Raw genomic sequence first — 16,663 nt, 5'->3', positions numbered from 1 at the left:
GTCATAAGTAAATGTACATATAAAAATGTATAAAGAAGTTCTAAGGTACTAGATATATGTTTAAAATCGGCATATATATATCGAATAATATTTTAAGGATTTATGTGCAACAAAAATACTAGGATTCTGTTGATTAAAATTATGTATCGTGCATCATTACCCTGTCCTATTCCCTTCCATCTTATTCTTAAAATATATTAAAATGAATGCACACATTATACTTAGTTCAATTGATAAGTCTATTTCAAGTAAAAATAAATTAATATAGAAATTTGTGATATGATTAATTGAAAATAGATAAACGAAAATATATTGAATCTAGAAAATATATAAGGGATTCTAAACATAGCTATTTTTATCTTGATCTATCAAATATAATTAAATTATACCCTCATAGAGGGTGATAAAAAGTACCTTTCATTAGGTAAAAAATGCTTTCAGGTTAGTAAATACAAGATTTACTTTAAGAATTATTTCCGATCAATTTCCATATTCATATTGTACTCATATACAATATATAGCCTTCGTATTCAAGACCTTATATGTGAACAAAATAAACATTCTCTCATTTTTCCCATATCTTGGAAATATAATATGCGCTTGTATCAGTATTAGTATTTTCCTCGCATAAAAAATAATGTTAAGTCGGTTGAGTTTTCAAACTTGGTGAATTAGGTTCACTTTTCTTAGGACTGGAATTAATTTCTTGTTGTTCCAATCTACGATGGCGTAACATAGTCGATAGAACACCATTAAAACTGGCAGTTTTCTTCTTCGCACTACCTTTAGGAGTACTTTCTCCTACTCTCCGTACTGGTAATCTGGGCGATGACATTTCATCCATAAAATCAAAGTCTGACTTTTCTTCGGGTCTACAAACAAAAAAGAAGAAAATTCATAAATTAAATTAACAGTTACAAACTAATAATAAGAATTTTGTTTTTATCAAACAAGAGATTATATTTAACTTACTTATATTCTTGAGAGCCATGTTCTTGCTGTCGATTACTAGAAGGAGATGGAGAAGGACCTCTTCTACCAGGACATTTCCATTCAAGCTCTAGTATACGATTAGTTTCTAATCCGTCGATTAAAGAAAGTATGTCTTCTGACTTCAACGTCCATTCGCTCTATATAAAGAAAATAAACAATTATATTCGATTCATTTGTACATAAGCTTGTAAAGACTTATAACACTGAACATATGAAAATTTAGATAACTGAATAATAGTAGCTAAGATTAACTTAAAAGCAATGTAAATATCTTACTTTAGAATCAACTTCATATTTTTCTTCATCTGAACATTCAACAGACCACTCTTCTTCGTTTCTTTCCATTATTATATACCATTAGGTTCTCACTATAATCGCGTAATTATTTTTGAAAAAAACTATTACTAAATTTGAACATTAAGGTTATGTTTTACATCCAAATCATTTATTCTTGATAATAAAAAGAATTTAACACGAGATAACACTCCGAAACACTGTTATGACACAAGTTTATAAAAAATGATAAAGACAAATTTATAATATTGCAGGTACTAACATTTGTTCATAAAAATTAACATAAACCTTTGCTCTTCAAGTAAACATTATGAATTTATACATTACACACACAATATTATTCAAAGCAACTGGTTGATTATTAAGAATAAATAAATGTTCGTATAAATATACTAGAAAAATACGTATATGTGTATAAATATATACGAAGCACGAATGTTGAGTTCGACGAATATTAAAATTCAAAACAACAAACTATAGATCGTACATACTTGCTGATAGTATCAAAAATTAAATGAAACAGAATGAATGGTAATACTTAAAAAGTGCTTAACAAACATTTGCTCGAGAGATGGCGCTGATTTTAAACGCGTCGATAAGAAAATCAACAAATGATTTATTTATTTAACGAATAAATATAAGATTTCAATCTTAATTTATGTGATTAAATTTATTGATTAAATTATATATTATTCGCATGTATACAATACCACAGCTATACGAGTTTATAACTCGTTCGTTGTTAATTAGATCAGAAATTTTCAAAGTATTTATGTTAATGGGGTATTAAAAAAAGACCGCGAAAAATAATTGTTTTCAAAAATCGGTACCAGCCCACCAAAATTTGAAAACATCCCAATTACATTATACAATAGTAATTTGAAATGATCAATCAATTGCTATATCTCTATATAATATATGAGTTTTGACTCGTAATTTCTTATTCAAACGGAATATAACTACAAATGAAGATTCATCGATGAATCTAACGAAATAGATAAGAACAATGAAAAAGTGACTTGACAATCAACAAATCTACGGTAAATTTAACGTTCTACGTAAACATAAGTGCGAAGAATATAAAAGAAAAAATCGAAATAAATCATGTCTGCATACACAGGCGTGGTAAATAACAAGAAGAAAAAAAAATACTTCATTAAAAATAAAGAAACTAATGAGATGTTTCGTACATGTTATATACACATGATACGCTCAATAGAAATAATATATCAAGTCGAGGGAACACCCCAACATATAATTACAGAAGATATATCAATCTATTTCATCGGAAATTGTATATAGATTGGTACGCGATCGAAGTTACTTTGTTTATTCAACTTAAGTGTGTACCTTTTTCGCGAGGTACGCCGCGTTTATTATTGTAATAATAATTTTTACCCCTGAACATTCGAAAGGTGATTAAAAGTAAGTATATAATATTAGATAAGCAAAAGCGTAAGAGCGCGCGTAAGCAAAATTTTCAAATTTTTTATATCGAATTGTAATTATACAAATAATTTAAAAAAAAAAAAAAAAAAGAAATAAAGAAGAAAAGAAAAAAAAATTGCAAACAAAATGATTAAAAGGAGATGATCGAATCGAATAAAACGTGAGAGAAAAATAAACACCTATAGTTAAGGAAACATTCAATGTGTTATTAACACGTACATACATACACTACATATATAACATAAAAAAAAAACTTTATGTACTTACTTTTACAAGAATTTTTATTCTATGTGCGTCCACCCACTAACACAAACATCGTATATAAATGTTTTCGAAGGATAGCCATCGCACTGAAGAGCCACTCGTTCAACAACAATAATTATCCGTTGACGATCTGACGCGAATGGATGGACACAACAAGCGATACAATAAAACTCGCAGTACGATATACGTAGAGGTTCGTTTCTCATCAGTAATCCTTACAGTAAAAAGACGTTCTTTCTAGTTCACACACGTTTTAAAAAAAAACGTATTTCGGTTATTGCAAATAATATCTAACAACGAACTATTATCTTTGAATAGTGGCGATGATCAAAATACAAACATAATTATTACTTTAATCGATATACTCAATGATATAATTCGATATTCTTGCTAAAAATTAAAAAAAAAAAAACATTTTTTTTTAAATAAACATGTATATTCTGATAAAAAAAGAATTTTATGATAATAGTATTTACGAAGAAAATATTTTACCGGGAGAACCTGCTAAACGTGAAGAAACCACTACAAATAATAGGATGCCCGTGCGATGGAACAAACGTGAAAGCAGTAAGTTGGTTTACTTAAAAAATTTCTAAATTTAAATGTAGCAGATCTAAAATAATCTAAGTTTTAGGGAAACGAGGAACCATTAAAGTGAGCGATATTAAAAATGATGGAATGGAGATCAACAAGCCAATAGTGAACAGCGATCTCTTTCAAGCTCTTTTTCCTGCTTACCACATCAGCAAGGTGTTTGGTTTATGTCCAGTTCGTTTTACGAAACAAGCACAAGACCGATATCAAGGTCGTTTGGAAATTATCGATGTAATTTACAGGTAAAATTGACATTTCTAGAATAATTTTCTAGACAAATCAATTTTCCTTTTTTCATTTTTCCTTAGCATATTTCTTTTTGGAGTTATCATGGGTGCAGAAGCTTGGGGTCTATGGCGAGAAATGAAAGATGGCTGGGAAAACAGTACAAGATTAAAATCTCGTTCAGCCGTTATACCAACTGCTAGCGATATACTTGGAGTAATAGTACAAGCTACTATTGCTATATTAGGTTCACCATTTCGTTGGAAAAACGGACAGACTATTCTTAATAATTTAGCTGAGGTAAATCGAAGGAATCTTTTATCATGAGATTTATCCATGAAGTTTATATATGTATGCTTTACATTATTTTCTCTTCTCCTTTTATTTCTCATTTCTTTTAATATATGAAAATTAGATCGACGAAATATTGGGTATCATTGCACCGAAGAAAACCCGAAGATACACCATTATTCTAGTTACTTGCGCTCTTACCTATATCACGATAATTTCGGGTCTCGACACATATTGGTGGAATCGCGATTCAAAGACTAATAAAAAAATGAAGAACAAAGGTGCGGTCAACTACTTGCCACTTTATATCATGTATATGATTATCATTGTATTGGAAGTCCAATATAGTATTATCACATACAACGTGGGTCAAAGATTTGTGAGGCTTAATAAGTGTCTCGAAGGTATAGTGAAGTCAGGCAAAGTGACCGATCATTTTAGGAAAGACCTTGGCTTGGGTGTGTACCAACTATAATTCTCTTCTTTCATTTTTTCGTGATAATAATTTAAAGATACTAATCATGTCGCGTAATTTAAAATAACGTAATCTACATATACGATAATAATATTTCTGTCGTAAATGCTAACACAGCTGGTGATTTTAAAAATCGAGAACAACCAACTTCGTACATTCGTATATCCAAAGCTATCGAGTGGTATCCAGTTGGATTTGGTAAGTTAAAATATATAAGTAACACTTGATTTTTAAATAACTCCGATGAGAGAGAGAAACAAAACTTACCATATTATATCCTTTTGTTTAGAAACGAAGAATTTTGCAAATAATATAGCTCAACTGGTGACGGTGCACTCGTCTCTATGCGACACGGTTTCTTTTATAAATAATTCATTTGGTCTTGTCATGCTAGTGGTTACACTCTCCTGCCTCTTACATCTGATTATTACACCCTATTTTCTAATAGTAGAGATCAGTGGAGGTCGTCAATGGTTGTACCTGATAATTCAATCTATGTGGAGTATCTTACACATCGCGAGAATGTTTATAATCATACAACCTACATATTATGCTGTCATTCAGGTGAAATGTTTTATTGTCCCGATCGATATTGTCTGAATTTTAACAACATAATGTTTAATTTATAACTTGAAAAAGTCCAACTCTTTTTTACAGGCAAAAAGGACGGCCATTCTCGTTAGCCAATTGCTTTCTTCTAATCCAAACGCGGAATGTAGAAAACACTTGGAAATATTTTCACTTCAATTACTGCATCGACCTTTGGACTTTTCTGCTTGTGGACTATTTTCCTTAGATAGATCTCTTTTCACTTCGGTGAGCGATACACAACATGGAAAAGTGAATATTGTTAGGCTTCTTTTCATTCGACTCTTCTTATTTTACGAATCCTGCACAACATAAAGATCTTATCGACATTCGCTCGTTATTCAATAATGTATGACTGTTGCCAATGTTTCAGATTGCCAGCGCGGTAACGACGTATCTCGTAATTCTCATACAATTTCAAAAGGAAGACAATACGAAAGATGATGTAGATAACATCTTGAAAAATGCTACACAAATTTTGAGAAATGCCTCGACTCTCCACAATCTCACAGCGATCAGACATAATGCATTTAATCAAACATAATTTTCTTGTAGTTTTGTTTCCTTTGTTTTTTTTTTTTTTTTTTTTTTCATTTTTTCATTCTTTTTTCATTTTTTTCAATTTTTTTTTTTACATACGTTAAGAGTAAATATTACATAAACAATAATTGACATCCTCGTTTAATTAATAAATTGAATAAACTTTTAACGTTCTCCAATAGAGTGAAATAAAGCTCAATGTACAATTCGGTGTCCATTTGCCAGGACAAGAAAATTGAAATAGGCATACGGTAATTATATAAATATAGGCATGCGGCAGTTATACAAATAGTTTATATAAATACAATATTCTGTCCACTTTTAATTTATGCACTGATATACACATATATAATATTTATCCATATTACAGTAGTTCATAGATTTAACCGCCTCGTCCGTTGTTTTGTAGAACTATTTATCTGCCGTTTTACCCACCTGTTATAATAATAATAAATGTAATGATGGATGAAATATATGTTTGGAATGTCCCCGTGTAATATAATACGTTTACGTTCATGTAAAAATGTTGTGTTCGAAAATCGCTAATTACAGTGGATCTATTGCCCGATAAATATATATATATATATGCACTCTGTATAAATGTATATTATATAGATTAACCGATATTTAATATTTTCCAAATTCTCTTCGCATCATCTTAAGATGAAAATGAAGAAGGATACATCTAAAAAAAAAAGTGTTGGCACTATACAAATGCGATGAGATACCACGATGACATTTAATATTCCAATTCTCATACACGGCGACAATATACAAATACAATTTCGTCGTAACTTTACCCGACTGCTAATTAATTACACAATAAAGAGATTATTAATTAGCAGTATATCCCGCCTATTGCCTAAAATTAGACATCAGTCACAGCCTGTCCAAAACATGCCTCACCTTCACTCACTCTCTTTCTTTCTCTCTCTCTTCCCCCCACTCTCTTGCTCTACTACCGTATTGATATACCTAAAAACGGAAAACTCGAAGAATTTCATTGAAAGAAGCCAAAAATTGTATATCGAGTTACTCATAATAAGGTATATACAGCTTCGTATACTGACTCTCTGTTTTTTTTACTGCTATACACTTTTCGTACAAATTATTATTCTAGCAATAAATATTAGATCACTTAAAGAATCCTAACGCGTCAGCAACGCGTATCTCATTTATGTATACGATACAAATTATGTATAAATCCGGTAGTAATGTGATTACCCATCGGAAACAGATAATGCTCGGCATTATTGAAATTGAGAAACCCAAACTGCATTTTCCAGTCGCGATATCAAACTAAACGCTCAATTTACCGTACCTGCTGTAATAGACGGTTGTGATTTTTGATGAGCAGCCTGCATTAAGTTGTCGCAGCAGGTATCTTTTGTCATAGAAATAGGTTTTGCCCTTTGGTAAGTCACCAACGTTTCTGAGTTAGATGATAAATCCGTTTCGTGATCTACTTTATTCTGATGTCGAGCACTGCACTGGCAAGGACTTGTATGATGATGAAGTCGGGAAAAGCAATCTTTACAAACTCTTACAGGATTATAAAGTTGTTCACTGGGTAACGGCGTTGAATTTTCCGAACAATCCGCACAGAATATCTTGCCGCAGCATCTACAATATAGATATTGTTCTTTCTCAATTTCTTTATTTAATTATCTTTATCGACTTATATTTCTTTTTCCTTTCTCATATTTTTCCTTTCATCCTCATACTTGTTGCGAATATTATTGCATACCTGCAATGATGTTTACGTCTACCAAGCCAAAATTCTGTGTTGCATCCCATGCAACGATTTACTGCATGATCTGGAACCCAAAGAGTTGGAGCTGGTACCAAATCCTCGACGGCCTCCCAAGACATATCCGATGGTAAGGATTCTCCGTGTTCTCCAGCACTGCCTACCGAATCTGGCAATGAACCCTGTAACCCAACAATTGGTTTCTTATCATTTTTAAAATATATTTAAACATCTTACTGCACTCTCTCAATATTTGAAACAGAAATATAAATTAAATATGCAATGCCTCATAACTATTGACCTGTTAGTAACATTCCGAAAAATGGATCGCAAGAAAACAAGTGTGACGTAAATAGCAGGATCAACACAATGACATTCAATAAATCTAAATCAATAATCGGATTGACAAAATGCAAGCTTCTTTCTTCAAAATCTTCAAATAAATGTTTACACGGTATATAATATTCAACAGGCGATCCATACAGTTAAAATTTCAGTAACATACTTTCTGTATAAAGAAATACCATACAAATTAAATAAGCCTGGAGCCACTTTAAACACTTAATCTTAATACTAGACTTACAATATCATCAATACGATCGGTATCTGCATTGTGGTTGCACACTTGCTTAATTAATGCTAGCCTTGTTGTATGTAATTCCTTTCGTAATGCTTCTTCCTTTAGCTAAAGAAACAGGCACACAGTAACTTTCATTACAATGTTCAAGAAGGGTGGTTTGAAAATAAGTCAACTAAAGAACTGATTTTTATAAAAATTTATGACCTTTTATTATATTTAAGTCAGTCATGGGCAACCAATATTCCCCGATATAAGTCATTAACACTTTGACTATCAAAAAATCCATAATCACGCCACAAACGATTTACGACTGGAGTCTAATTTTTCCTAAATAATTAAACTTATATCAAATTTTCTTCCTTTTCCAATTAAAATAAGATTAAATAATGAAGATTTCTTTTTTTTTTTAATCAACATATAATTAATAGTAAACGAAATCGTTTTTTCTTAAGAAAAAGATTGTTAAAACATTATGACCCTTGCAGAAACACATTCATCAATCGTAAATCAATAACGTGGTGGCAAATGTTAATTCACTTTCGCTGATAAAATTTCTAGAAAAAATATATTTTAATCGATTTATATAAAATGGAACAAATCAACATAAAATATAATAAAAATTTTGTTGTAAAGGTAGCTCATGTCTGGCTTAAGTCAATGACAAATGATTGTACATTAAAAATTGATCTTTTGTTTTCTTGCTCGTTTATGTACCTTGTGCTCGACGATAATCTGTTGTACTCGTAACTGAATATCACAATGAATGACAGGAAGACCATCGACATCATCCAGTCTATCAGGATTATCTAATATAGCATCCTGATGAGTTGGAGAAGCTGGACATATGCTACTTGGTGTTCTTGATATCAATGGAGCACTCGTATCACTGACATCACTACCTTCATTGTGATTACGATTACAGGAACAAGTACCTCGTCCCGCTGTACCAGTTTCAATCCACGGTGAAATACTATCTTGTCCTAAATTTGTTTGCAATCTGTAATTGATATACATAAATCAATATTCATATTACATTTTATACAATCATACTTCCACCAAAAAGTTAGAATTTTTTTTAAAACTTACGCTTCTTTCTCTCCATTGAGAACACTAACAAGTGAATCGTTATTAGGTATTAATGTATCTGTAGAACTATCCACTGATGGATTAGCAGGTGATTCGCTCGATGTTTGCACTGTAGTATACTGTTTGGTCTTAATATCAGTCTCTGATGGATCTGCTTCTAAAGTTTCAAATTTGCTATCATCTATGCTATTTACTATTTTTTCAGCCTCAACTTCCAAATTTAAAGAATCAAATTTTCTATAAAAAGAATTGTTATTAAAATAATTATATTATATATATATACATGAAATGTACCTATAAACAAATATCTATTTAAATTACCACTTACTTTTCCACAGAAATACTCGGATCGCTAAGTCTGCGGTGAAGGTAGGCTGCATGATCGGGGGTATGTATAAGATCCCCGTAAGAACGTGTTTTAGTCATTTGTCCTTGTGGTTCTTCACTTTCACCTCCTTCTATATCTATCATTGTAACTCTTTGTTTATCATCCCTAATACCAAGTGAGGATTCCATAGAACCTAAATATACTTCTGACCACAAAACAAGATCTCGTACATTACAACTTGGCCATAATACCTAAAAAAAATAAAAATTTTAATTACTAAACGAAATGGGCATGAAAGTATGTTAAAATACTTTTTACATATATAGATTTACAATATAAAAAAGAAACTATCATACTTGATTTTTTAAAGGTGAGTACAAATGATTAACGAACAAAGAAGAGTTAAGAAATCGCCATACTGAAAAAGTACGTTCTTGTATTCTTAACTGTAATCTCTCCTGTCTTGTGTTACATAAAAATGTACCAAAGAGTTGTGAATATGTATGCTGTGCTAATTTTACCTAGAGCATAAATTAAATATATTAACCTTCAGTATATATGTTTTACATATATACTATTTAGAGATACATATTATTACTTACAAGATATGCAGGAGACATTTGAAAACTACATTGAAATTGTTGAATTAACTGATGTACACAATCAAGCCATTGTAAAAATACTGGGCAACGTTCATTTGGGTCATCGCAACCGACTGTTTGTCCACAGCGATCAGCGAATTTATGTCCAAAGTCTAACCATTCTCTCTCACATAATATTTGAAATCCCTACATTTAAAAATTGTCCATGTATTCAATAATAAATATGGAAAGTATTATAAATCTTACCTCTATAGTACGGTAATAGGGATCTAATAATATCTGTGCTAAGGCAACAATCTGAGGTGTCCTATCCCAACCATCACTACAATGTACTAATACTGGTCGTCCATCTCGTTCTATAGCAGATGCAACCGTAACTGCAGCACGCAATAAACCTGACATATGTTGTAACCATCTAGTACCTTCCAATAAGCTCAACCAACTAAAATAATCCGTACAGTGTTAAATCATTAGAAAATAATCCACATTTATTTATTATTTAATTAACTCACTTTGGTTGATCAGCATCAGATGCACATAATTGTCTGACTGCATGAAAACTTTTCCTTATAGAATGTATATTTGCCAGATTCATGAACTGAATATCACAACTCGGATAATACTCAGGACATTCACAACCACCGCCTCGTGCTCTATTTGCTACAGCTGTCGTGTAGGATCTTGCATCCACAATTAGAACTTTCTATAAAACAATTTTTAGAAATGTATAGAATTTTATAAGACTTATATTCTTTTCTTTATCTTTATTTAACTAAGATTTATACTTACTTTTGTAACACTTGGAGTTATCGCATCATCTCCAACATCAGAATAGTTAATAGGTGAATCAACCATTGTAGATTCTCCTTTATCGTAGGAACATGCATCAGACAAAGCTTTTAAAAGATCCTCATCTTCGGAACTTCTCCAACCTAACCAGCCAACTTCTGGTTGACTGCTACGAGCTATTACCGCTCCATTGTTTACATGCCTTAAAATATTAATTTTTATTATAAAATACATTAAATTAAATTATATCGGAAATGGTTTTGGTTATTTTACCTCCACACAACTGCAGGAATTCGTCTGGAACTTCTGAATTTAGCAACAATTTCCAAAATTTCATCAGAAATGCAAGCAGGAACCAAAAGTTGTGGTGGGTAAGATGGGCACATTCTATAATCCTTGTTTATCGGACTTATACGCCATGTACCATGAAGATTAAATTTCAATCGTTCCACCTTCATAATTGCACAAAAATGTTATTATATTATGGTATCCACAAATATAACATTATATTAATTTATATTAGCAAATGTAACATCATATTAAATTAAATGCATTTACCTCTGAATTAAAAGTAGAGATATAAGAACTATTATCTTTCCCAAGCCTAGGATAGTCTTTACCCTCCTCTATAGACCATGCATAATACGCAAAAGAAAATATGTCTTCGATACTTTTACGTGGGTATGTTACTTTATGTAATCGTTTGAACCATTCCAGACAATGCTCGTTAGTGGAAAATGAACAGCTAAAACGTTATAAGAATATTGTCCTGTTGTAAACAGTTACATAAGTCTATGACAAGCAATACTAAATTGAGTTGTAACAGTAACATTACACGTTGATGTACAAATCAAGATATAGTATATTGAAACTCATATAAGTAAAACAATGTATAAACTATACCTCAATGACCGTGCATCTTTGCACCCAATATGCAAAAAGAATATTTCTTTTACTTCTAATTGTTCAATAAGGCCCAATGGTATATTGTAACAGGCTTGACTCTGTTGTAAGTAGAGTCTATAATTAGAAAGAGCCAAAACACCATCTGATATGCGTCCCAATGCTACCACTGATTCTCCACTTAAAAGAGTGAACGGTATAGTCAATGTTTGATCTTCACATTCGAAATGTGGATGTTTTGGAAATAACTCTGATGCATGCAGGTGACAAATTGATTGCAAACTGGTTGGCTCTTCGGAACTCTCCATTTCCACTCTACTTTCCAATCTATAATAAAAGGAAATACTTCTGTGAAATTGCTTTAAAATTATAATTTCACATTGTATTTTTGCACTTTTACTGATGCATTCAACATATATAAGTAAATATAATAACATTAAACTTACCTATTATGAATATTGATTCTGACAAATATCTGAATTTCTAATTAGTTTAAATTCTGCTTCCTGTAACAACCATTCGAAATATTTAGTAAAATAATCGATCAAATATAAGTATTGATAAAATGTTCGCATATTATTAATTGTAGATATAATTATAATGTATGCATTTAATTGCAATTTATGCAACTGTAACTTTTATACTCCTTCTCATGCATAATAAAATATCTGATTATCATTGTATATCATATGACTTGTTCGAACAAAATAATACAAACGTCATATTAAAGTAAAAAACGTAAATATATATACATATATTTACATATCAAACGAATTTTGAATATCTACTAAAAAAGCGTGCCTTTTCATATTACACATTATAAAATTGTTTATTTCAAACGATTAATTTCAGAAATGCATGCACCTTCTAGTCTACGGGTAAAAATATGCGTGTACGTGAGAAAGTTTCACGAGTTCTTGAGTATGTTATAAAGGAAAGTATCCATCGAACATAATAGCAATTGTATGTTTATTTATTGCATTCTCTAACGAAATAACGAACAGTATTAAAGAACGTTTCGATAAATCATTTAAAAAGAAAAAAATAAATTGGTTAAACCCGTTTTTTAAAAAGGAAAGCGTGCAAAAATATATACGTTGATTTGGTAAATGTCAAAACATTAAATGCGATGAAATCAGTCATCCTCTCGCAAAGACATCTTACTTTGGACTGCGAAGTTTCTCCGCAATTGATAGGGGGGAGAGGGGTGGACGATATTTGGAATTCCTGACGTCTCATACAAAATGCATCGACACTTATCTTAAATCATGAAGGATTATTAACATTTCTCGGCAAGAAACAACAGTATCCCGCATTACCCTTATGGAAAAAAGTAACGTGTGACCTCGCGATACACGTAGGATTGTCAGGCGCATGCAGTTATGGTATAAACGGCCGTGGAAAATCTCGCTAGCCCAACGCGATTAGTTTTCATTAGGGAGGTTCATGAAAATGGCCCACATAGTAGAAAACGATCTCCATCAACGGTATAACTATTTATTATAACGTGACGGAAAACAAACCGCGATTACGATAGATATAACGTCGAGTTTTTTTGGTAAAAATTATTTAACGAAATTCGTACGAGCGACGTGAAAGATGTAGTACTGACAGATCGGTCTATGTACACTTTAAGTTAAGTTCTCATGCAAGACTGATTACTTGCGATATGGAACAGATGTTTACAAGGTCGACGACAATGCATTGGATAAAGATGCACTTATGCGCACTCGCGTCATCGTCCAATCACATTTTCATTTGTAAACGCTTGTAACATTTTCTCCAATAGTTATACTCGATCATCTAACAACGATTATATTTGAATCGTAATCAAAATACAACGGACTTTGCTTCTTAAACATTTTTTTAATCGTGTATATAAACATTGTTATCACCTGACGTTTTCATTATTTCTTTCTCTTTGTTAATTACTTTATTTTATAAAAGTATCTGTGTATTTTATGAAGCTCAAAATTAGTTTCTCTTTTTCTTTGGATTGAAAATTTATTTAATTTTGCAAATAACAATTCACATCATTCAATTTGTATATTATTTCATAATCTTGTATCATAATTTAATATGTCACAGCATTGATAATTTTGTAAGGATCAAGAAAAATATATACATGTTTATTGGTTTATACAAATTAATCAACCACAAATTGCATCAGCAGTTATAGAAAAATGACGTGTAATTACCTTAATATTAATCATTATTTTTATTCAAAATTGTTATTTCATCTTTAATTTTAAATAATATATTTCCTAAGCATTTGCATCAAGTATACTATGTGACATTATGTAAATACATATTTCTATATCGATGATGTATCTTACATGGATTTGTATTGGTGCATTAAATGCATTTATTGATTATAATAAAATGAAAAATGATATGAATATTATTTTTCATCTATTAGAATGACTAATATGCTTTTCTATTCATGCTTAATTAGGGTATTAAAATATTCTTACTTAAACAAAAATTGCAAAGGAATTAATTACCTTTTGAAAATACAGAAAAGTTGATTTTATGTCGCAGACATAATATAAAAATGCTAGAGAAGTGTAGGTAACATACAGATTCTTTTAAAGCTACGAACAAAAATTATGTAGAACCTAACTAATTCCCATTCTGAATCTTCATCACGCTTTCCAGAAATTAGGATTTTGTTGTAATCTTCTTTCAAAGGTTTCATACCATCCTTGTACAGTAGACAATGGTACAAAATTTTCTGTAGGATTTGGAGTCATCTGTGCTTGAGTCACAGTAAAACTGGATGCATAATTTATAAAGCTTGTAAGCATCTTCTGTACAAATTCTACAAAAGAATTAGTTGCAGCTTCGGTAACAGTAGCTGCTTGCTGCTCTATCACATTCAATGGTTCAACAGAAATGCCTATTTGTGCTACGTGAGATATCTTGCCAACTCCAAATATTCCTAAATTACTATTTTCAAATTCATGATTTTTCTTTAGCGTAGATATTTTAAATATGGCAGACGGTTTAAGATTAGAAATAAATCCTAGAAACTGCCAGTTTGGTGGTGCATTTGAATCTGGCCAACTAAAATATACTGAAAGAAAATTAAATTTATTACGACCTATATGCATGATTGAATTGAAGAAGCATAATAAAGTATTATTGAAATCATTATTACCTGCACCACCCATTCCATCAGGGAATGGAATAGTGCCTGTAAGAAACACTACAATATGATTTATATTATCAGCATCGAGTACAGTGATTAAAAATTGATTTTCTCCAATTTGTTGAAAATCCGTCTGAACCTAAAAGATAAAGAACTATTTATAACAATAATTAAATATTTTCTTAATGTGTCAGAAATATTAGTAATCGATACAAAATCTAATTAACATTAAAAATTAACAAAATCTTCAAGTAGATGCAAATATTTCGATCAAAGGATATTAATGACTAGTATCGGAATAACGATAAGAATATTATCAATATGTGTAATTAAAAAATATACTTACTAGACGACCAGATACAATTATACCCAACATCGTGAGACTCTAATTATACCATTATATAAAATATTTAATTAATCACAATATTATAACAATATATTTGTCATTTAACGTACGTGTTTACAACGTTCTTGCACTTTCGAGAATAATGCAAACGCCGCTAAAATAGCTATATATGCCATAGAATATGTAATTTATAAGAAGGAATTTCTTGAAAACAAACTAAAATCGAACATATACTGCTCAGTTCACAAGATAGAAATCGTATACATTTTATTAACGATTTACAAAGCATTCGCTGAAAGTAAGATACAATGAAAACGCCCATTTGAACATTTTGTGAATAACCAATCAAATGTAATCCTTTTTAATTGTCCAGAAAAATAGTTGGTAATAGTTGATATAAAATCGTATTTAAATTATATCCAAATAATATTGCAGTAATCAAAATAGTTGCTACGCGAAGAACTAAACGAATAAATAGTTTTTTGTCAAAGTTTAAACAATTTTATCAAAGAAAATAAACGTTACAGTCATGGAACTATTTGGACAATAACAGATCAATAAAAAAGAAGATAATACTTCGATATAGCTGTTAACAAATGTAAACTAATTTATCATTTAATCAGATCAATAACAAAGAGAGAGATTATTTTTTATCTGCGCTTATAGGCATTCACATGAATATGACGAATAATTGACTTTCGATAAAAAGTCGAGCTTACATTTAAACTTCGTGGATTTTCAACAAATAGGAAGAAGATCAATTGGCCGCGCTTAAGTTGAAAAAGAAAAGTTAAGGAATAAAAAGAAAAAAAAGAAATCGTTTGGATTCTTTGTTTGTACAAAACATGCTGCGTACGTAAAGATCACACGATAAGAAAGTGGTATGACGTCGTATATACTCATACGTATGGCAATATATACACATGTCACATGATATAAGTATGTGTCATAATAACATATAATTTATAAACGATTGTATCATCTCAGTTCGGCTTCTTCGTCAGAAAATATTTTATCAAGATATTGCAACCTTTTATATACAATATTGTATTTGTCATCTCGTTATTATCATCATCATCGTTAAATACAATTCTCGATTCATCCCTTCGTTTAGTACGTTAGTATGGTTTTGCGCGTAATGTTAATAAAAATTTCTTTTCGAAATTCTTCGATAATGAAGAAATAATAATGATAATGTGAAAAGGAAATACTCCTTCAAAGCAAAACGATTCTTCCCTTCTTTAGAGCGAATTGAAATTCTTAAGACGCCCACTCTATTAGGACGGCGTAAAAGTAAGATTCGATCAACAAAGCGTAACAAGCGCTAGCGATACCATATTTGATCAAAAACCGCGTTCAACATTTCGCACATGGGACTCCCTTTTACTACGGAGGCAAACGGCGATTAAGATTCG

At 30.9% G+C, this 16,663-nt stretch overlaps 4 protein-coding genes across 14 annotated transcripts; 1 reads left to right on the top strand and 3 right to left on the bottom strand.

The window, feature by feature from the left end:
* Positions 1–90: 90 nt before the first annotated feature.
* Positions 91–4,916, bottom strand: LOC106784801 (PAXIP1-associated glutamate-rich protein 1). Of its 2 annotated transcripts, none has more exons than XM_014744711.1 (3): positions 1,270–1,767; positions 973–1,130; positions 91–872 (listed from the first exon to the last, which is right to left on the bottom strand). In XM_014744711.1, the coding sequence occupies exons 1-3, from the start codon at positions 1,336–1,338 to the stop codon at positions 641–643; spliced, it is 459 nt and encodes a 152-aa protein (XP_014600197.1). In that variant the 5' UTR covers positions 1,339–1,767; the 3' UTR covers positions 91–640. The 2 variants fall into 2 exon arrangements, with proteins under 2 accessions (XP_014600197.1, XP_014600198.1); XM_014744712.1 differs by lacking the exon at positions 1,270–1,767 and adding an exon at positions 4,853–4,916 and having other exon boundaries at positions 92–872.
* LOC106784800 (gustatory receptor for sugar taste 43a-like) lies at positions 3,011–5,770 on the top strand. 2 transcript variants are annotated; one of them, XM_014744710.1, is made up of 9 exons: positions 3,011–3,193; positions 3,470–3,567; positions 3,635–3,836; positions 3,903–4,119; positions 4,235–4,568; positions 4,703–4,783; positions 4,875–5,149; positions 5,243–5,401; positions 5,547–5,770. In XM_014744710.1, the coding sequence occupies exons 2-9, from the start codon at positions 3,537–3,539 to the stop codon at positions 5,715–5,717; spliced, it is 1,470 nt and encodes a 489-aa protein (XP_014600196.1). In that variant the 5' UTR covers positions 3,011–3,193; positions 3,470–3,536; the 3' UTR covers positions 5,718–5,770. The 2 variants fall into 2 exon arrangements, with proteins under 2 accessions (XP_014600196.1, XP_014600195.1); XM_014744709.1 differs by having other exon boundaries at positions 5,243–5,425.
* A 245-nt stretch (positions 5,771–6,015) lies between these two features.
* LOC106784799 (myotubularin-related protein 3) lies at positions 6,016–13,421 on the bottom strand. Of its 9 annotated transcripts, none has more exons than XM_014744699.1 (17): positions 12,916–13,420; positions 12,198–12,257; positions 11,752–12,078; positions 11,407–11,593; positions 11,122–11,300; positions 10,849–11,050; positions 10,572–10,762; positions 10,306–10,501; positions 10,060–10,245; positions 9,814–9,978; positions 9,458–9,708; positions 9,130–9,366; positions 8,758–9,040; positions 8,047–8,148; positions 7,461–7,645; positions 7,035–7,336; positions 6,016–6,688 (listed from the first exon to the last, which is right to left on the bottom strand). In XM_014744699.1, the coding sequence occupies exons 3-17, from the start codon at positions 12,057–12,059 to the stop codon at positions 6,672–6,674; spliced, it is 2,991 nt and encodes a 996-aa protein (XP_014600185.1). In that variant the 5' UTR covers positions 12,060–12,078; positions 12,198–12,257; positions 12,916–13,420; the 3' UTR covers positions 6,016–6,671. The 9 variants fall into 9 exon arrangements, with proteins under 9 accessions (XP_014600185.1, XP_014600193.1, XP_014600186.1 ...); XM_014744707.1 differs by having other exon boundaries at positions 6,016–6,148; XM_014744700.1 differs by having other exon boundaries at positions 13,071–13,420.
* A 524-nt stretch (positions 13,422–13,945) lies between these two features.
* On the bottom strand, positions 13,946–15,418 carry LOC106784752 (protein OPI10 homolog). Its single transcript, XM_014744606.1, has 3 exons — positions 15,249–15,418; positions 14,912–15,041; positions 13,946–14,827 (listed from the first exon to the last, which is right to left on the bottom strand). Exons 1-3 carry the CDS (start codon positions 15,276–15,278, stop codon positions 14,397–14,399), a joined length of 591 nt encoding a protein of 196 aa, XP_014600092.1. The 5' UTR covers positions 15,279–15,418; the 3' UTR covers positions 13,946–14,396.
* Positions 15,419–16,663: the final 1,245 nt, after the last annotated feature.

The sequence above is a fragment of the Polistes canadensis genome, unplaced genomic scaffold (assembly GCF_001313835.1).
Source record: "Polistes canadensis isolate GaletaPanama2010 unplaced genomic scaffold, ASM131383v1 scaffold_40, whole genome shotgun sequence".
Lineage (NCBI taxonomy): Eukaryota > Metazoa > Arthropoda > Insecta > Hymenoptera > Vespidae > Polistes > Polistes canadensis.
Note: the sequence above shows the minus strand (reverse complement) of the source record. Positions and strands in the feature narration are given on the sequence as shown.